Genomic DNA, 21,128 nt, shown 5'->3' with positions numbered 1-21,128 from the left:
AATAATAAGTTTATATCAATAACGTTTAGGAAATGTTATTTTCTTAATAACATGCATATAGCTTTCATCATTTTTTAATTTGGTTATTCACTTATTTATTCATTCAACAGACACTGAGTGCCTATTATGTGTCATAACTAGGGAATAAATTTCCATAATCAAACATGCTATAGTTTATTTTACCATTGGACATTTGTGGATTTAAACATAAAAAAAAAAAAAACTGGGAGCCTAGATGGCTCAGTTGGTTAAGCTCTGACTCTTGTTTTCAGCTCAGGTCATGATCTCATGGGTTGTAGGATTGAGCACCGTGTGGGGCTCCACGCTCAGCAAGCAGTTTGCTTGGGATTCTCTTTCTTCTTCTCCCTCTGCCCCTCTCCCTGCTCTCTCTCGCTCTCTCTCTCTCTCTCAAAATCAATCTTAAAAAAGAAAAATAAAAAAGCGAATCTTTCTAACAGTGAAAAAGTTAACTGTATATTCCTTTTTCTTTCCCATCCAAGCCACATGAAATGGCCAAAAAGCATACCATTAGGTCGTATAGAAATAAAGAGCAGCACCAATGTGCATACACATCCTTGAAAATGCCACCATTATCTAGGATGCACTCTGAAATCTGTATGTCAGTTCAGCTCGTTACTATTACTTAATAGTAATGACTAATTTTTGTATCAGAATGTCATCTACAGAGCATTTTCTTATGTTTAATTTCACTTGAAACCTGCCTCCTAGAAGCTTACAACCTAAAGCAGACAGATTGACAAATGTCTGAACTGTGCCAGGCATGCGGTAATAACTCAATAAATACTTGTGGGACAAATATATGAGTGAGAATGGTGACAGTATATGTGATCTAAGGGTAAAGAAGTATTAAGATAATACAAAAATACAGAAAATTTACAGTAAGTCCTGAAGGCATTTCAATTTAATTCAAACATGGTGTTTACACATAGTAGCAGATGGATACATGGTGTGCTTAACCAAACTGAATTTGTCAAATCCTGGCCCGTATGCCAAGACTCTGTTGCACGGAGGGAGGAGTGACTGTCTTTCCCTTGGCTGGACAGAGAGCTTGTGCTGGGTGGTTGTATTGCTGGCAGTGATGAGGACTATCCAGGTGTGGTCGGCAGTGATCTAAAATGACCTGATGACCCTCACCTCTCCGTGATTCCTTCCCCTGTGCATATGGTAGGATATTATCTTATGTGACACCGCAGAAGAGATTTTTGCAGGTGCGATTAAGGTTATTAATCAGTTGATCTTGCAATAGGACCTAACTTACACAAGCCCTTTAGAAGAAGAGTTTTCTCTGCTGGACACAGAGGAGGAGATCAGAGAGACCCACTCTGAGTGGCCTGAAAGAATGCAAGCGTCTATATCATGAGCTGCCAACGGGGGTCATGGGGGATGGACCTGAGGCCCAGCCTCTGGGAGCTCAGAGTGGCTCCCAGTTGACAGCCAGCAAGGAAAACAAGGGATCTCAGTCCTTCAACTGCAGAAGAATGAATTCTGCTGACAAGAATTACCTTGGAAGCTGATTTTTTTCCCCAGAGCCTCCAGACCAGAACTCAGCCCGGCCACCAGCTTTGTTTCTGCCTATCTAAGTGCAGCCATTCTGTGCCAGACTTCTGACCTACAGAACTGTGGAGCCAATGTTTATGTGGTTTTAAGATACTCGGTTTGTGGTAGTTTGTTATAGAGCAAGAGAAAACTAATGGCATCTTTAAGATGGGGAAAATTGCTCCACGGGTTATGGGCAAACCTAAGTGATGAGGCAGAGAAGCAGGGAGATGGGCAGGCGTGGGATCCCTGGCCCCCCCGGGTGGGGAAGGCCTTGGCTAGGAGGAGGGGGCTGCTCGCTGTCACTCAGGCAGGTCTGCATCCCGTCTCTCTCATGCAACCTGGGGCAAATTTGTTTTTCTTTTAAAACTTTCAAACCTACAGAAAAGTTGAAAAAAAACCCCAGTATTTTCAACATCTCACATACCCCTTTACATAAATGGAACAATTATTAACATCTTTTGTAATATTGGAAAATTAATACTGCCTCCTCCATAGGTCTCAGTGAAGCTTAAAGAGAGGCGACTTGTATAAAGCATTAAATTAGAATGCTTACCGTTCACGCAGTGAAGTTGGTGATTTTATTCTTATTAATTCTGGCAACATACACATAGCAGCATCTGCACAGGGCGAGACACTTCCAATTCATCAGAAATCTGATGTTGTATCTTGCAGTTTAGGAATCTATGGAGATGTGGATTAGTAAATAAAAAATTACAAATTCTTCAACCTTGAGTAATGATCATTCAGGTGAGGGGAAAAGAAATCTCACTCTCAGTATTGGCTCCGCTTATTTTTTAAAAAACATTTTACTCTGAAATAATTTTAGACGTACAGAAAAGTGGTAAATACACCACAGAGGGTTCCCATATGCCTTTCATCCAGCTCTCTCTACTTTTACCATCTTCTACAACCATGGCATATTTATCAAAACTAAGAAGTTAACACTGGTGCAATACTATTAACTAAACTACAGATTTTATTCAGATTTTCTGAATTCTTCCTTAATGCCCTCTTTCTGTTCCAGGATCCAACACAGGGCACTGCACTGCAGCTAGGACTTACTTTTTTTTTAATGTTTGACTTGAAGATATATAAATATAAACCCAGCTATAAGTTTATTGTGGTTTTAGCTCTTGTGTTACTGTACACCAAAGTAAACCTATGCGTTATTTTCAAGCAAAGTGTTAAAAGTTCAAACCAATGTAATTCAAATTAATTTAATATGATGATTGATACTGTTTTGATGAAAACCATTTGCCACTTTGCTAAAGGAATATATAGCACCTCATGAATTCTTTTGCATTCCCTGCCCTCTTCCCTGATCAAGCTGATTTGATTCTTCCCATTGCTGTTCTCTATCTGATGAACCGTAAAAACCTTCTTTCACGCAGTGGGCCATGACATCACTGGACTTTCACTTGGCGCAAACTTGTCCCTATCACATTACTTCATACCACCCTCCTCTCCTTCTAATCACTGAGCCAAGACAATGAAAGTAGTGCCACATGGCACCAGTGAACTGTAAATGAAATGCAAACCCGGCATTGACATTGACACTGAGCTTCTTTCAGAAGATGGCCAACCAGATAACCAGGGCTGTTTACATCAATTGTTGAAAAGACTATCACTGAAATAAAAAAAAAAAAACCTAAAGGTTTTGTTGAGAATACAGCTGTAAACCCTGTTTAAGAAACACTGCAATGAGATTATAGACAATGTTTGATGAAAACTTAGATATTTTAAGGCTTCTGGGAGATGAAGAAGGATGAATGGGAGTGACCGAGGTTTGCCAAGAGAGGGAGTTGAAAGGAGTCAGAAGAGCAGATGTAGGCGCCTGGGTGGCTCAGCTGGTCGGGCGACTGCCTTCGGCTCAGGTCATGATCCTGGAGTCCCGGGATCGAGTCCCGCGCCGGGCTCCCTGCTCGGCGGGAGGTCTGCTTCTCCCTCTGACCCTCCCCCCTCTCATGCTCTCTATCTCATTCTCTCTCTCAAATAAATAAATAAAATCTTAAAAAAAAAAAAAGAAGAGCAGGCGTAGGGGCATGAAGAGGTGAGAGAGGGCCTTGTATTTTTCTTTTTTTTTAAAGATTTTTATTTATTTATTTGAGAGAGAGAGAATGAGAGACAGAGAGCACAAGAGGGAAGAGGGTCCGAGGGAGAAGCAGACTCCCTGCTGAGCAGGGAGCCCGACGCGGGACTCGATCCCGGGACTCCAGGATCATGACCTGAGCCGAAGGCAGTCACTTAACCAACTGAGCCACCCAGGTGCCCGGTCTTGTATTTTTCAAGGTGTAGGTAATTCAGCCTGGAGAGTCTAGGGGGTGAGGGTCGGGGTGGGAGAGGACTGGGGGAGGGGCAGCATCAGATACTGGGACTAGAAGGCCGGAAAGGCCAGCAAAAGTGGGCAGATGTGTCCTTCCAGGTTTGGGGAAAACTATAGAGCTTTGAATTGGAATGTGATGTGTTCAGATTTTCCCATTAGAGAGGATTTTTGTCTCCTGTGGGAAACAGACACCAGAGAAAAGGATTATAATGGGTCAGGTGAGAGAGGATGAAGGTTTGAACTCCTGTGGCAGTGGGAACAGAGAAGAATGCATCTGACATCTGAAAAGTAGAATCAGAAAGATTTGGAGATCAATTGGCCGTGGAGGGAGAGAACTGAAAGAGGAATTTTGGATAGTACTTGAAAGCTTCTGAAATGGCAACTCAGAACATTTAAGTTATTTGGAGCCTAAATTTAGTCTTTTCTTAAACAGTTCTAACTGTTTTTGTTCCCAGGACTAACTAATAGCAAGTAATGCATAGTGCTCACCATGTCAGGCACTGTTCCGAGTGCTCCATCTCTACTGTATTTTATTGAATCTAAAAGCCCAAGGGGGAACCTGGCTGGCTAGTTGGGAGAGCATGTGACTCTTGATCTCAGGGTTGTGAGTTCGAGCCCCACGTTGGGCATGGAACCTATTTAAAAATAAATAAATAAATAAATAAAAGCCCATTAACTGTAAGATGCACCATTACATCAAGTACCACTAGAGGAAAAAACTGTCAACTAAGCACGCATGACACACAAGGCACACTCTCATTTCAAGGATGTTAAAAATAGATGTCTTGGACTCGGTGATTTATGGCATATGCTCATTTTATCTTTACAACAGCCCTCTGAAGTATGTACTCATATTATCCTCATTTTTCAAATGAGGAAACAGAGGCAGGGAGAGATCAGGTTAACTCACTGTATCTAGGCTTTCTCTGGGTAGCCAGTGGTAGAATCAGGATTTGGCCCCAGGCAATCTAGCTCTAGAGTCTGTTCTCCTAGCTCCAAGAATAGGCATCTCATAAGCACTACATTCAAAGTTCGGTATGATTGCAGAACTGTTTGTGTTATACACGATACTCAAAACACTGGAGAAACTGCACCATGCTTTGCAGTTCTTTTTTTTTTTAATTATTTTTTAAAAGATTTTTATTTATTTATTTGACACAGAGAGAGAACAAGGAAGAGGAGTGGGACTCCCCGCTGAGCAGGGAGCCTGATGTGGGACTCGATCCCAGGACCCTGGGACCATGACCTGAGCGGAAGGCAGATGTTTAACCAATCGAACCACCCAGGCGCCCCACTTTGCAGTTCTGTCCTCAGTGGAAAGTAACCCTAGAGAGCAGCAGTAGGTCAAACCCTCAGGCCAGTGACTGTGGGGAGGGAGCTGTCTTGGCACTGAGGAACCAAGAACACCTTGTTTTATCTCGCAGAAAACACTGTGTTCCCTCCTTTGTGGTTCCTGACTCAAAGCTCTGACATTTCTTGTTGGAGACATAAGATGTAGAAATGGACATGTTTGAAACAATAATCATCTGGCATAGAGATATGCTGGGTTTTTTTTTTTTTAAGATTTATTTATTTATTTGAGAGAGATACAGTGAGGGGGGAACACAAGCTGGGGGAGTGGGAGAGGGAGAAGCAGACTTCCTGCGGAGCAGGAAGCCCAACGCAGAGCTCGATCCCAGGACCCTGGGATCATGACCTGAGCCGAAGGCAGACACTTAGCGACTGAGCCACCCAGGCACCACGATATATGCTGTTTTTAATATTACCAAAGGCCACGCTGTATGGTTCAAAGAATTAGGACTCTGGGTCAGGATGAGCAGTGATAAATTAATCGATTCATTTTTATGAAGAAATACTTACTGAAAGTGTGCTACATACTAGGCATTGAGTTGGCCCAGGGAACCCAGAGATGAATTAAGGTCCAGTGCTGAGCCCTCGACACAAGGGTTTGAAAAAAAAAAAAAAAAAGAAAAGAAAAGAAAAAAGAAGGCCCAGAGTTGCCACGGAGTCTAGATGGACAGGGTGGTCAGACAATGCATTACACATTTTCCTATAGTAATAAAAATGAGGGAGGAAGAAGGTAAAAGAGTGAAGGACATGTTCACAAGGAGACTGTTCCAAGTTTAATAAAGGAAGACGCTTTATGGGCTCTTGAAAAACGACATTTTAGTTAGCCCTGAGAGGTCGTGGTTACTTAAGGCAACCAGAGCACCTGAAGGAAACCTCCTAAGGAAGCCTAGGCTTCCAGGACAGCATTACATCCAAGTTCATTATTGTCCTTGTAGGGTGTATTAAATTACCATGTCTGTTGCTAACAAAAATCTACCAAGAAGATATAATTGCCATAAAGGTACTTATACAGAACAGTGAAAGCATAAGAGAATGAACAAGATATTCAAAAGGTGAGTCTTGAGGCACTGGTGGAATCTGGATATAAGGAGAAACGGAGGGCATTCCAGAATCCAGATTAGCATGAGCAGAGACAAAAACCAGAATAATGAAACCAGTGCTAATGAATGAGAAGGCAAATTCAGGGGTTGGTGGGAGACAGGATTGAATAAAGTGAAATGGCCTATGGCCCTTAATTATCAAAATTTGTAGGATGGGGCTGCCTGGGTGGCTCAGTCGGCTAAGCATCTGCTTTGACTCAGTTCCTGATGTCAGGGTCCTGGGATCAAGCCCTGCCTCAGGCTCCCCGCTCAGCAGGGACTCTGCTTGTCCCTCTGCCACTACCCTCCCCCCACTTGTGCTCTTTATCAAATAAATAAATGAAATCTTTAAAAAAATTAGGATAGGTTTGTATATCTTCTAACACAGAGTACTTAATAAGTGACAGATACTGTTGTGTTTTATAATCAATGGGCTTTTACATTACATTCGTGGAAATAAAAGTATTATTTGTATAAAATTATTTAAGATTTCTTGGAAATCATCCTGCACATTTTGGAAAATAAATGTTTTCATTTTTATGACTTGCTTAAAAGGTCTATTTTATTATTGCTATGAAGCCCATGATCTTTCCACTGTGGCACACTGCCTCCCCAAGGAGGATGACAGTCCTGCATACTTCCTCAAAGAAACGCTCAAGCAGAAAGTAGAATCTGGACCGGAACTTTGAGGACAGTTACAACAAAAAGAAAATTGCTAAGCCCGAAAGTCCTCACCCTACCATAAACTAATATAGCCTTGCTCAAAATGACCCACCTCAGTTACATGTAAGGGATGTGGTACTGTGTTACAATTTCAAAGGGACCCGTAACTTTTCATCTAAGCCAAAAATTCTCCAGTCCTCACATCTAGTAAAGGCTGTTCTCTATGGAACTGGACAATCAACAGAGCCTGCGAGCTTTCTGGAAACGATGTAGTGAGGGGCTGCGTCTGTCGTTACTGTCATACACCCGTCTCAAAAGACATCAGTTTCAAAGAACTTCTTCCTTGATCTCCACTCCTTTTACCTCTTTCCTTAGTACGCTTTTTCTTTTTTTCCCTCCTTAGTGGATGAATGTCAAACAAATTCAGACGAAAGTAACATTTTTAATACACTAGCTTTAAAGAGCATTTATTTGTGATGTATTGTTGCTGAAACACTGGAAAGAAAAGAATACAAGTCCACTCTGATTCCCTTGACCCAGCCCCCAAGGCCTCCGGTCGCCTGGCCAGCACCGCCTGCCCACTCGGGACCGCGACACCTGGGCCCGGACGGCGACCCAGGGGCTTCCTAACGTTCGGGGTGTGGAGGGGAGAGAGACAGAGCGGCTCCTGGCCCTCACCGTCTCGGGGCCGCCTCGCCAGAGCCCCACTCGGTTCCCTCCCCGCCTCTCCACTTCCCTCTTCCGGAAGCTGGCGCTGTCCGGCGCGGCGGATGCGTCATCAGCCGGCGCCAGCGCCGCACGCCGCCCAGTCGCGCCGGGGACACGCTTAGATTCTGATGCTCGCGTGCGGCGCGGGGAGAGGGGCCCGGGGAGGAAGGCGGGTCGCCGCTGCTCTGCCCTGGCCATGCAGGTGTCCAGCCTCAACGAGGTGAAGATTTACAGTCTCAGCTGCGGCAAGTCGCTGCCCGAGGTGAGGCACTTCGCGGTCCCCCTCCTGATAAGGCATCCGCCCCTCTCCTCGGCCCTGGCCTCTGTGTCAGCCTCGCCCTGGCCGGCCCCTGGCTCGAGGAGGCCCGGAGGCGAGTGACGGTGCCCGGGGGGAGCTGGTCGGTACTGGTAGATGAAGACGCTGCTGTCCCCGCGCCAGAAGCTGGGCCGAGGGTGATCAGGGTCGGTAAGCTTTGCTGGAACTTTTGTCAAGTTCTCTAGAACAGAGGACGCGTCCCTTTGGGCTTCTAGGGATGTTCCCAGCTTCTGCCACACAGAGGAGGAAAGCGTGGACAGATTGGTTACAGACATTTCTCCCCCATTCATCAGCTGTTTGTTGGATGCCTATAGTATGCCAAGTTCTAGAGATACAGCAGTGAGCAAGAAAATGCATCTGCGGAATTTATGGTGTAGAGGGCAGTATTTCTGAACCTTGCTGACCTTAACTTGATTTCATCCAGTCTTAGGATCTCAGAGTTGGAAGGGGCTGGGAAAATAGTGATTTGTTTACAGCCTTCTCATATCTAAAATGTGTAACAGAGCCAGTCATGGGAAGGGTGGCTTACCCAAGCTCACCCTTGGTTTGGTTTTTTATTTCTTATAAGTCTTGGTCAAGCCTCTGTCCAAGCACTTCCAGTGAGAGGAAGCTCATTTCCATTTTTAGATTACTGGTTAGATATTGGTTTTAAAACTTGTCATTTTATAGCATCCTGGTGTTGGTTTGACTCTTGCCTTTAGAAATTAGAATAAATGTAGGTCTTCCCTGTGTCTGCCCCTGAGAGATTTGGAGTCAGTGATTAGATTCTTCCTTTTCAGAATTCAGGCTAGATAATTCCTCATCTCCCAGTTATTCTTCACACAGCATGATCTTTCTCATTTTGTTCAATGTACACATTTGTTAAGAAGTAACTGCGTGCCTGCAGCCCTGTTCTGAGATTGGGATGTATAATGAACACGTCAGATAAGGTTCCCTGTTGGGAAAAAGGATGGGTGAACAAATGAGAAGACAACTTGGGATAATGATAAGTGCTTTGAGTGATGTGTGAGTAGAAGAGTGTGTTGTGGCTAGAGTGGTTAGGGAAAGCGTTTTGGATAAAGCCTTCAGGGAAGGCCTCTCCACAAGAGGTGGTAGGAGCAGAAGCTTGGACAATGGAAAGGAGCCGGTCATGTGAAGATGGGGGAAGAGTTTTCAGTGCTGAGAGAACAGAAAGTGTAAGTGTTTCCAGGTAGGAGTGCACTTGGCATGTTGGAGAAACAGAAGAGGCACAGGTTTGACTGTGGTATGCCGAGGGGAGAAAGTGGGGGCGGGTAAGGCTGGAGAGGTGGGCCTTGAAGGCTCAGGGTGGAGGTTAGGGTATTATCGTTAGTGCTTCTGGAAGCCATTTTTGGGCTTTAATCTGGGCTGCTGTGTGCAAACAACTGTAGCTGGGGAGAGTGTGGGTGGGGATGAGGTAGATAGACCACCTGAGAGACTTGGGCTTTGCAATTAACGCTGCCTGCTACACTGAGCAACATTAATTTCAGAATAAAATCTGTCGATGAATATGACTTAAAAGTGCCTACACTTTTAAGTCATATTCACTCCTTCATTATCAAGTATCAGCTATTTGGTTAGTTAATGATCTAGTTTTGTTCTTTGTAAAAAAAAAAATAGGTTACTTATTAATATTTCACTTCAAGAAATAAAGTTATTCCATATATTAGTTGTAACCCATCATATTTGACGCTTATTGCCTTCCGGATGAATTCGTTTTCTTTTGTGTAAAACATAGTAGTTCTAAAATTGATTGTCTAATGTATGTAAATATATACCAGAAAAAATCCAGAGGATATGTTAACAGGATTGGGATTACAGAATATTTTCGCTTCCTGTGTTAATATATTCCTATAAGGTTTTGATTTTTTAATGTGAGCATTTTTGTAAGCTTTAGAAAAACAAATATAATTTGAAATAAAGTCTCTTCATTTTCTTTAAGTGGCTTTCTGACAGGAAGAAGAGAGCACTACAGAAGAAAGATGTCGGTGAGTATTATTTTTTTCCCCCTTTGGCTACATTCATGGTCCATGTTACAGTGCTTTTACACATTTCTTGTTATATTTAAGTGGAGGTTTACAAAAATAGTGCAGTTAATACAGTGGAAAATATACTTTTTTGCCTTTTCCTTCCTAAGAAGCTTCTTGTTGTAGTTGATATGTTCCTGGTGAGTGTGGGGTTTAATTCGACCTACTTAAAAGCTGATAAGTTAGCCTGTTACTATTTCATGCATGATAGCAGAGGACGTGACTCCTGGGTTGGAGGTGAGGACTCCATTACTCAAGGTGACACAGCAGGTGGTCTGAGTGTCAGCATATTGCTGTCAGTTTTTCTTGCCCTGAGTTCCCCAGGGGCACTCAGCAGGGTCCCCATGGCTGCTGGGCACACAGGGGGGGCTTGTGTTACGGCTGAGGAACACCGAGCTTAGGAAGTCCACTGCTTTTATAGCAAACAGGAAGCAAGCCTGCTCTTTGTCCAGAGGAGACGTGTTACCTTACCTGTCAAGGTTCTCAGCTCTACAAATAACCCTGAGAAACGGCTCAGGTAAAGGCATGGCCAGGGCGTTGTGGTCTTGCCATACCTAGCAAGATGTATAGGAATGCAAGAGACCTAAGGAGGATGGTCTCTCCTAGCCGTACCATAACTGCTTTGTTCTCCCTTGTATCAAAATCTTTTTACTAAAAGATCATTGCAGAAGATTTTGATTTTTTAATTTATGGTGGCTGGGAAAAATAAAAGATCGGTTCTTCTTTTTTTTTTTTTTAAAGGGGGACAGGCAGATCGTGCCTCCCAGGCATCCTGCAAAGTAGGCGGGTCACCTTAGGGGCAGCCTATACCCGCTTAAAAATTCATCTCACATTAACATTGAGGTTTGGGTTGTCACACTGAATTGTTACTTTCCTTACTCATAAATTTAAGGCATCGATCAGTTTTGTTTTTTTTTTAACAAATTTTCACTAAATTTTCTCTATCACAACTTGTCATAGTGAAAGATGATTTACCTTTCCATATATGTTGTTTAATTCATCTCTAAAAATCAAAGACTAAGATGTTGAAGGCGTTTCTTCTGGGTGTGAGAGCAATGCCCCAAGGCAAGCATCTTGGAAGAGAAGGCTTTTGTATAGATAGTACTGAAGGTAGATGACAAAACTTTGAATCAGAGGAAAACAAGAACTGCTGCCTTAGTAGTGTTCACTGATTCGGATTTCTCTGATTCCCCCCCTGCACTCCGGCATCCTAGTGTGTAGGAAAACAGATCTGAATTACTTAGAGGAAACAACTGTTCATCAGCTCTTTCTCTCAGCCCATCTCAAAACTGTCGTGTGTCTTCCATATCAAGTGGGCCATTCTTACTCTGTTTGAGTCTTATATTTGGGTTTAATTTAATAAACAAGGCAGTAATGTGCCATAGAGTCATAAACGGACCTTGCGGTAGACCCATTGTTATGATAGCAGCCGGCAAGAATCCACACATTCATATAGAAGCCAAACAGGTTTTTTGAGAGTCAGTTTTGATCTAGAGAGATTGCTCTAAATCTTTCTCCAGCCTGGGTCCTCTTGGCTCAGAGCTCTGGTGCCAGCAGAGGGAAAAGTCAGCTTGGTAGCAGTTTCTTATACAGACTTAAGATTTTGAAGATTTTAAGCTTTGTTATTATTTAGGAGGAAAAAAAGATAAGATTTTTGTCTTAGCCATGACTGAGTAGTGATAGCAGTGTAATGTTGGTTCTGTTCCCCTTTATCTAGGTCTTGAAACTGGATGTTTGATACACAGTTGTGAACATTTTTCTTTTCAATTAGTGATGATACTTTTTTCTTTTTAAAAAGTAAAAATAAAATACTAATGTATAAAAATAAAAAACTAATGTATGAGCCAAGAAAAAAACCTCCCTGTGTGATGGGTGGGGCTGTATGGATGCACTTTCCCAAGGCTTGGAAGCACCGGGACATTGTTGACCTGTTCACAGTGACTGCTCTGTGTGCTTTGTCTTTTTAGGAAATAAAATAAGCACTTGGTAGTTAAATCCGTTTCTTATTTCCTCTCTTCATAGATGTGCGCAGGAGAATTGAACTTATTCAGGATTTTGAAATGCCTACTGTTTGCACCACTATTAAGGTGTCAAAAGATGGGCAGTATATCTTAGCAACTGGTAAGCATCTTTTTGGTTAATGATTTCCATACATTTCATAGCAGGAAGCGCTAGGATGGGAAAGGTCACTTTTTTTTTATTACCTTAACATTTTACTATAAAAATATCAAACCTACATACTGAAAAAATTGTACAGTGAACATCCTTTTGCCCACCACCTAGATTCTCAGTAGTATTTTGCTTGGTCATATCTGTCCATCCATCAGTCCATCCTGTTTTCTGATACATTTCAGAGCAGGTAGCAGGTATCAGTGTACTTTTCCCATAAATGTCTTGGTGTGTATACTGTTATCCAGAGTTCCGTTTTATTTGTGGTTTTGCCTTTAGGTAAATTTACATACAGTGAAATGCACAGATCTTTTGAGAAGTTTTGACAGACGCATACACCTGTGTAGGCCAAACGCCAGTCAAGATCACAACATTCCTTTCACCTAGAAATGTCTTTCATGCCCCTCACAGTCAACCATTGCTCTTTGGGTTTGGGTTTTTTTTTTTTTTGGTACCCGTGACAAGTTTAGCCTGTTTTGGAACTTTATGTAAATGCAGTCATACACTATGGATTCTTTTTATGTGAGACTTATTTTCTTAGGATTTTAAGATTCATACATGTTGTTATGTGTGTCAGTAGTTTTTTATTACCAAGTAGTATTTCCTTATAAGAATATACTCGAGTTTATTTATCCATTCTCCATTTGATAGACACCTGGACTGTTTTCATTTTTTTGCTGTTATTGATAAAACACAATGAACGATCTTTTACAGGCTTGTTTTAAGGACATTGCTGTGTCATAGGGTAGGTGTCTGTTTAGTTTCTAGGAAACTGCCAGACTTTTTCCAGAGTGGTCAGATCATTTTACACTCCTACCAACAATGAATGAGAGTTCCAGGAAGGGTGACTTTTAACATAATTTTCCATATAATGGACTAATATTTTTTATGTTACTAAGATTTTATATTAGAAGTAGTCATCAGTTGCAAAAAGCCATGAAATATAGGGAACTTATAATGTGTTATAATTTAGAAGAGCATAACCCAGTATGTAGTTTGGCTGAGATTTTGGTACATATATCCTGTGTTTTGTCCACATATGTCTTTTTTATTTTGCTGGCTTAACATTATCCATCTGTGTCCCTTTTCCAAACAGTTTCTTATTTGACAGAACTTTTATGCATCAACATGCCAGTGTCTTTTGTTTTGCGTTAGTGGTTGTCTCAGTACTAACAGTATCCACATTTTTTAGCCACCAGTTCATATGTAAGAACTATATATGCTGTATATAGTTGTTGTTGTTTTTTAAGATTCTGTTTATTTATTTGACACAGAGAGAGAGACAGCGAGAGAGGGAACACAAGCAGGGGGAGTGGGAGAGGAAGAAGCAGCCTCCCCGCCAAGCAGGGAGCCTGATGCGGGGCTCGATCCCAGGACCCTGGGATCATGATCTGAGCCGAAGGCAGACGCTTAACAACTGAGCCACCCAGGCGCCCCTCCTTTTTCTTTTTTTTTTAAAGATTTTATTTATTTGAGAGAGATAATGAGAGATAGAGCATGAGCAGGGGAGAGAGGGAGAAGCAGGCTCACCACTGAGCAGGGGAGTCACACTGGGCTCGATCCCAGTACGCCGGGATTATGACCTGAGCCAAAGGCAGACGCTTACTGACTGAGCCACCCAGGTGCTGCTGTATATACTTTTATATACATAAAAAGTTATATATCTGATGTAGTAAGCATGTGTGTCTATATATATTATACTATTTTTAAATGAGGTCTTGGGGACTCAAGGACTACCTCATTCCTTTAAAAAAAAAATCCATTGGTTTTAAAAACCAGTCTTTTTTGGGGTGCCTGGGTGGCTCAGTCGTTAAGCATCTGCCTTTGGCTCAGGTCATGGTCCCATGGCTCTGGGATCGAGTCCCGTGTTGGGTTCCCTGCTCAGCAGGGAGTCTCCTTCTCCCTCTCCCTCTGTTGCTCCCCCTGCTTGTGTGTGCTCTCTGTCAAATAAATAAATAAAATCTTAAAAACAAAAATCAGTCTTTTTCTTTTCTTGATTGCAAACATGATACACTTATAAAAAATGCAAACATTACAGCAATGCATAGGATAAAATGTGGAAGACCCTAAAATCGCCCTTCACAGAGATAAACAATCACTGTGCTTATTCTTCCCACTTTTCTATAGAGTGCTTGCATGATCGGTGTTGGGTTCATAGACATGGGACCGTCGGCACCACTCTGCAGCACTCACCTGCGCTCTCTGGACTCTCTATTTTACTTGGTAGTATGTCTTGGTGGCTTTCCCTGTGAGAACAGGTCTGCATCATCCTCTTTATGAGCCATATGATGATTTGCCATCATTTACTTAACTATTTCCATGTCAGTGGACATTTTACTTTCAGTTTTTGGCCATTTGTGAACAGTGCTGCAGTGAACACTCTTCATGTCTTTGGTACACTTGTGAGTATGTTTCTCTAGGATAAATTTGTATAAGTTGCAGTACAGATTCAGGGTGTGTAAACATCACATATTTTACAGATATTGCCAGATTGTCCTTCAAAGAAGTTGTAACAGTTTATGCTAATCACCAAGTTATGAGAGTACTTCCTTTTTTAGCACCCTCATCTACACAGGTTATTAACTGTCTTTTTATCTTTGCCATTCTCATGAACAATAACTATTTCATTGTTTTAATCTACTTTGTTAGATTATTTGTGAAGTCTATTTTTTTCTTTTTTGTATTTAATTTTCTGTGACTTGCTTGTTTGTATCCTTTGCTGGTTTTCTTCTTGGCATGTTGGGGAAGGCTGCTTTTAAAATTCTTTTTCTTTCATGTGGTTATAACGAATCCTGTTTACCTATCTGCAGCATATTGACAATGAAAAGAATGTCCTTTCGGTTTTACATCACATTAATTTTTTTTTTATATAGGAACATATAAACCTCGGGTTCGATGTTATGACACCTATCAGTTATCCTTGAAGTTTGAAAGGTGTTTAGATTCAGAGGGTAAGTAAGAGATGAAATTTGAATTCATGAAAGTAGCTTTTTATATGTGGCTACTTTTCTGCTTTTTAAAAATGGGAATGTGTCTTGTATAAGTTCTCTTTGCTGTGTAACAAATTACCATGAATATGGCAGTTTAAAACATGCATTTATTAGCTGACGGCTCTGTAGTTGAATTCATCCAGGATCTGCTGTTTTCTGTGCTCAGGGCTGACTCGCCTAGCGTTTATTCGGGGGCTCTGGGCAAGGATCAGCTTCGAAGCTTTCTTTCTTTTTCTTTCTTTTTTTTTTTTTTTTTAAAGATTTTATTTATTTGACAGAGAAACACAGCAAGAGAGGGAACACAAGCAAGGGGAGTGGGAGAGGGAGAAGCATGCTTTCCGTGGAACAGGGAGCCTGATGTGGGGCTCGATCCCAGAACCCTGGGATCATGACCTGAGCTGAAGGCAGGCACTTAACGACTGAGCCACCCAGGCGCCCCAGCTTTGAAGCTTTCTGGGTGTTGGCAGAATGCAGTTTGTTGTGCTTGTGGGACCAGGGTTCCTGTTTCCTGCTAGCTGTCAGCCTGGGGCCACTCTCAGCTTCTGGAAGCTGCCTGCACTGCTTGTCACCTGGTCTTCTCCATCTGTAAGCCAGCACCTACTCACTGGGTCTTTCTCTTGCTTCGTATCTCCCACTTCCCCTTCTGCCAACAGCCGGAGAAAACCCTGATTTTAAAGGGCTCACGTGATTATAGATCTCCCTTCCCCATCTAATGTGATGTAGTTACAGGTGTGTCCCACCAGCATTCAGAGGCTCCGCCCAGTCTCTTGGGAAGGGCCGAGAGAGTGGAGGTATTTCTGTCAGGTGCCTGGTGTTTGGGGTTGAGAGAAAAGTAGTAAATGGCTAAGTCTTCTCCAACTGGTTTTACCCTTTCCTTTTTAAAAGCAGGACAAACTCTACATGCTGCTGACAACTGTTTTCACTCTATGTTTAGCAGATGTATGATGAATGAGTAAAAAGCTACTGTTGTCTTTTTTATTTTTATTTATTTTTTAAAAGATTTTATTTATTTGACAGAGCACAAGTAGGCAGAGCAGCAGGCAGAGGGAGAGGGAGAAGCAGGCTCCCCACTGAGCGAGGAGCCCGATGTGGGGCTCGATCCCAGAAACCTGGGATCATGACCTGAGCCGAAGGCAGCTGCTTAACTGACTGAGCCACCCACTGTTGTCTTTTTTAAATAAATAATTAAAAAAAGAATTTTTGAATGTTCTTTAATGTCTGTTTTATTTTGAGCTTTTCAGAAAAACTGGGAGAGTTTAGAAGTCATTATGTTTTTGTTTTTGTTTTGTTTTTTTTAAAGATTTTATTTGAGAGAAAGAGCATGTGCAGGGGGGAGGGGGAGAGGGAGAAGGAGGAACAGACTCCCCACTGAGCAGGGAGCCTGACATGGGGGCTCCATCCCAGGACCCTGGGATCATGACCAGAGCTGAAGGCAGACGCTTAACCGACTGAGCCACCCAGGTGCCCCAGAAGTCATTATGTTTTGTGAGTGTATCTAACTTCAGTTTTGCAGAAAATCTGGTTGATCTGTGTTGAGAAATTAAAAAGCTTTTAATTTTCCATTTGGTGTTTTGGGGCCAATATAATATGGCAACTTTATTCTTATGAAAAGACAAGAAAGGGGAAAAAACCCAATATTTGTATGTAATTTTTGTGTTGAGTTAGAATCTTTTCATCAAGTATGCATTTTTATGAAGAACGTGGATTGATAATTGTAATTTTTCTTACTATTTCTTGTTTTTCAGTTGTCACCTTTGAAACTTTGTCTGATGACTATTCAAAGGTATGCTTGATAGTGTTGGTTGGTACTGGCTGCCCTTACGAAGTCATGATAAGTATTTTTATGATGTTCCCATTGTTACATTAAAAATGGCTGCATAGTAAAATAAAACCCATCATTTTCTATTGATATATTTTTAGTTTGACACATGTATGATACACAGAGGATCTTTTAAAACAACAGTGGTAGACTTTGGCCAGTCTAATATCAAAATGTTTTCTGTATCACATAAGAAACCTTATCTGTATTGTCAAGAATTGGTAGCAGCCATCTTTTTTAGACCACGTTAGATTGTATATTTGTGATTTTTAATTATTTCATTTAAACTACTGTTATTTGCCATGTTGCTTTCATATGTGAAAAGTAAAATAGCATAATTACATGATTAATTTTCTTAACTCTGCAAATAGATGGTTCTGGAATGGTTCTGAAACAGTTCGAAACACAGCTAAATATATATATATTTTTTCTTTTTTTGGTGCCATTAGTCCATCTTTCAACTCATGTCATTTTCAGTAGTTACAAAATTGTTAGTAAAGTACCTTATTCAGTTTAAAATAAATTTAAAAAATAAAAAATTTTAGTGATTTTTCTGAGCTGACATGGCTTTACATATTGTATCGGTTCTGGAAACTGTGGACTACAGTTTATTCTTTTGCCTGTAGTGGTCATTAATCATGTGTTGGGAGACATGTAATTTTATAATGTATTTTCTCTAGATATTGATAAATTTGCTGCTAAATACTATCTGCAGATTTTTAAGCTACTTTTGAAATACATTAATGTTAATTTGGTACGGGGGGGGTCTCTCAAACTCTGAATGGTAATTGTGAGATGATGATTATTATTTTTAAAGGTTTTATTTATTTATTTGACAGAGAGAGATCAGCGAGAGAGGTAACACAAGTAGGGGGAGTGGGAGAGGGAGAAGCAGACTTCCCGCCGAGCAGGGAGCTCTAACGCGTGGCTCGATCCCAGGACCCTGGGATCATGACCTGAGCCGAAGGCAGACGCTTAACGACTGAGCCACCCAGGCGCCCCAATTGTGAGATTATTAAAATGTGTTCTTAAGTAAAATAGGAAATCACTTGTTGGGGTTGCTGAGCAGAGGTCCACATTGTCAAATGCTGGTGCCAGATAAATAAAGGGCATTTGTTTTAAGTGTCTGTTACAAGGCAAGAAAAACTATCTTGGGTTCAGGAAAGCATTAAGAAAGCAGGGGAGAGGTTTGATTCTTAGTCATGATAGTTGTGTGTGCGCATGTGCATGTTTACAGAGAGAAAGAGGCTGGGAGAGATCAGAGTGTTCTTGCTTTGGCAGTTCTAGTGGTGATGAAGTAAACGCTTTTCCTAGAAACCTCAGCCAACTCATGCTCTTGTTTCATTTTCAGATTGTTTTCTTACATAATGATAGATACATCGAATTCCACTCACAATCAGGTTTTTACTACAAAACCAGAATACCAAAGTTCGGGAGAGATTTCTCCTACCACTATCCTTCCTGTGACTTGTACTTTGTTGGCGCAAGGTATTGGGTCTGATCCTTTGTTTTCTCCTTTCCACCCCACAAACGGCTTCTGTTGTTGAAATCAAGGAGAGGAATTAAAAGAGGAATAAGACGTGATCCCTGCCTTTCAGTTGCTCAAAGGGTATAGGTCCAGAGTAACTGCTCATTGAGGAATTGCATCCTTGACTTTTACTAGCATGGTGCTCTGAACCTAGAGCGACATGGGTACCTCACAGGGTCATATTGGTGGTGAAAGTGGTTTCTTAGCCCTATTGCGTGACATTTGAAAACTTTTCATTTTTAAAAGCTACTTTATGATGATAAAAATAATACATATCCATTTTAGAAAATTAGGAAAATACTAAAAAGTATTAAAAAAAAACACCCATTGTCATGCCACCCAGAGGAAACCCTTATGGTATTTTGTTGTATTTCCTTCTAGTCTTTTCTTCTGTATAGATCCATGTTGGATCTTGTATTCTCTGTGTTATCTGTAAATAATATTCCACCTAATAATTTCATAATATTTCCTTGGTTTAAATCACTTTTATACATGAACAAACTCACAAGGTGATTATTTTTTAGGTTGAAAATACATTTTGGTGTAAGTTTTACAAAGGAAAGTCATGCCCTGGAAGCAAGAGATATATGTATATATTTCTAAAATTTTTATTTAGTTGAAGCGAAGTTCATTGCAGTTTACCAGATTTCTAACTTTATTCATTACTTTGCAGCTCTGAAGTTTATAGATTAAATTTAGAACAAGGCCGGTACTTGAATCCGCTACAGACTGATGCCGCGTGAGTGTTCTGTTGTGGGAATACTGCTGTATTTCTCTTGGCCAGGAGATGGAGTCAGAAGCTCAACTTATCAGATGGCAGGTTGCATTGAAAAGGAGCTTAGGGCAACTTAGTTCAAAGGAGTATCATTTAGTTTTTTCTTAAACGTAAAATTCACTAAAAGGCCTGGTGATTTCTTTAAAATTTTAGTTTTTTTAAATATCCTCGGAAATTTTATAACTCATTAAAAAATGTTTTATTATTTTTTTGCAGTATTCTTTAAATTTTCATTTATGATTTTGTTCTGTGATATTATCTCTCATAGAGAAATTTTGGATTAACTTGGAGTATCACTTTTTAAATTTTACTTTTTGTGTTTTTGCTGGCAGACATTTAAGGTTTATTTCAAGTTTTCCCCTTTTTTCCTCACATTATAGTCTACATTTTTGTTTTGTTCAGAGAGAAAGCCTTTAGGAATAAATTTGTCATAATAATAATACTGAGTAATAATGACAATAATAATAGTGAAAGCGCTTACTCTGTGCCAGTTGTTACTCAGTATTTTATACATATTGACTCATTTTAAACTTACAACAATTTTACTATTATCATCTCCATTTCACAGATGGGACAGCTGAGGTGCAGAGAGGGTGAGTCCACAGTCACCCAGCTAGTAAGGGGTGGAAGCTAGGTTACTTCTCATCTAAGTGTATAAAGAGCTTGTTGGATTTTCCTTATTGCTTTGAAAGGGTTTTTAAAGGTTGGAAGAACATGTAGTGATAAAGACCAGATTAACTCTCAGTAATTTTTTCCAGATATCCTTGAAATGCTCTTATTTTCTTTAAGAAAACTAGAGTAACTTCATGATGTATTGTTGAATAATAAAGAGTTATCTGCTCTTTAGCTGCATACGTTCCTGTTTGTAATAGCTATTATTTATTGAGTGCCTTGTAAGCTCTGGATTCCATGCCGAACATTTTGTCATTTTTTTCGTTTTGTCCTCACAACAACTGAAAGAGGTAAAGTATCCATTTTACATAAAAAGAAGGTGAAGCTTTGGTTAGGACATCCAACTCAAGCTCATCCAGTCTCAGGACTGGCTTAGTTATAGCTTGTGTTCTTTCTGCTGTGGGAGAAGATATATTGAGAAGGAAGAATAAACCTTTATTCTCAAGGTGGTAGGATAGTATTTCAGAAGGAGTTCCTTTCTTGTCTCATCTCCTGGCAGATTGAGTATCATCCTGGGGACTCTTTCATGTCTGGTGCTTTTCATATGTGGATGAGTAAGGAAGCACCTGCCCGTCTTCTTTCTCCACAGGATTGGGTTGACTATTTATTTAGAAAGTTCACCGAGTATCCCTCCCACCTAAAATAGGTAATAATACTTTCTCCCTTACTGCTTTACTGTTTCAGGGAGAATAATGTGTGTGACATAAACTCAGTACATGGCTTGTTTGCCACAGGAACGGTAGAGGTAAGCATACATTGCCTTTATTTTTTAACTTATTTGTTTTGCATTTGATAATGAGTAGAGTTTTACTTAAAGACAGAGTTGCTTGTTCCTAAGAGCAGAGAGCTAATGGAACAACAAGCCACTGGTTGGCTTTTTGTAGGAACATTGGTTCACACACAGACAGGCCCTTTTGTTGCTGCAGACTGCCCCGTGGTGCGTCTGGTCCGGCACGCTTTGACATGGATCATCTTTGACATTGATCCTTGGGAGCTAGAGGAGCGTCGCCAGCCTCCGGGGAGCAGTGGCAACACAATAGCCAGTTCTGTTCCTAACAGGAGGCACTCTGTCACCCAGTCCCAGCTCTCTGATACTTACCAGCTTTATGACTGAATTACTTTCCCTGAGGCTTAGTTTCCTCATCGGTGACA

General features: G+C 41.0%; 1 protein-coding gene and 1 non-coding gene across 2 annotated transcripts in view; one reads left to right on the top strand and one right to left on the bottom strand.

Moving 5' to 3' along the window:
- The first annotated feature begins 7,774 nt into the window (after positions 1–7,774).
- The window catches only part of NOL10 (nucleolar protein 10), an 83,488-nt gene continuing 70,134 nt past the window's right edge, over positions 7,775–21,128 (top strand). Inside the window, exons 1-8 of the mRNA XM_027622632.2 lie at positions 7,775–7,945; positions 9,939–9,984; positions 12,046–12,144; positions 15,066–15,143; positions 16,928–16,965; positions 18,353–18,489; positions 19,203–19,268; positions 20,661–20,721. Of these exons, the coding sequence (XP_027478433.2) occupies positions 7,880–7,945; positions 9,939–9,984; positions 12,046–12,144; positions 15,066–15,143; positions 16,928–16,965; positions 18,353–18,489; positions 19,203–19,268; positions 20,661–20,721 (591 nt within the window). The 5' untranslated portion in view covers positions 7,775–7,879. The remainder of the gene's footprint in view (positions 7,946–9,938; positions 9,985–12,045; positions 12,145–15,065; positions 15,144–16,927; positions 16,966–18,352; positions 18,490–19,202; positions 19,269–20,660; positions 20,722–21,128) is intronic.
- LOC113938858 lies at positions 10,770–10,919 on the bottom strand. Its single transcript, XR_003525044.1, has one exon. It is a non-coding gene; the product is annotated as a U12 minor spliceosomal RNA (small nuclear RNA).

This window comes from Zalophus californianus, chromosome 8 (assembly GCF_009762305.2).
Source record: "Zalophus californianus isolate mZalCal1 chromosome 8, mZalCal1.pri.v2, whole genome shotgun sequence".
Taxonomy (NCBI): Eukaryota; Metazoa; Chordata; class Mammalia; order Carnivora; family Otariidae; genus Zalophus; species Zalophus californianus.
This window is presented reverse-complemented; position numbering and strand designations above follow the sequence as displayed.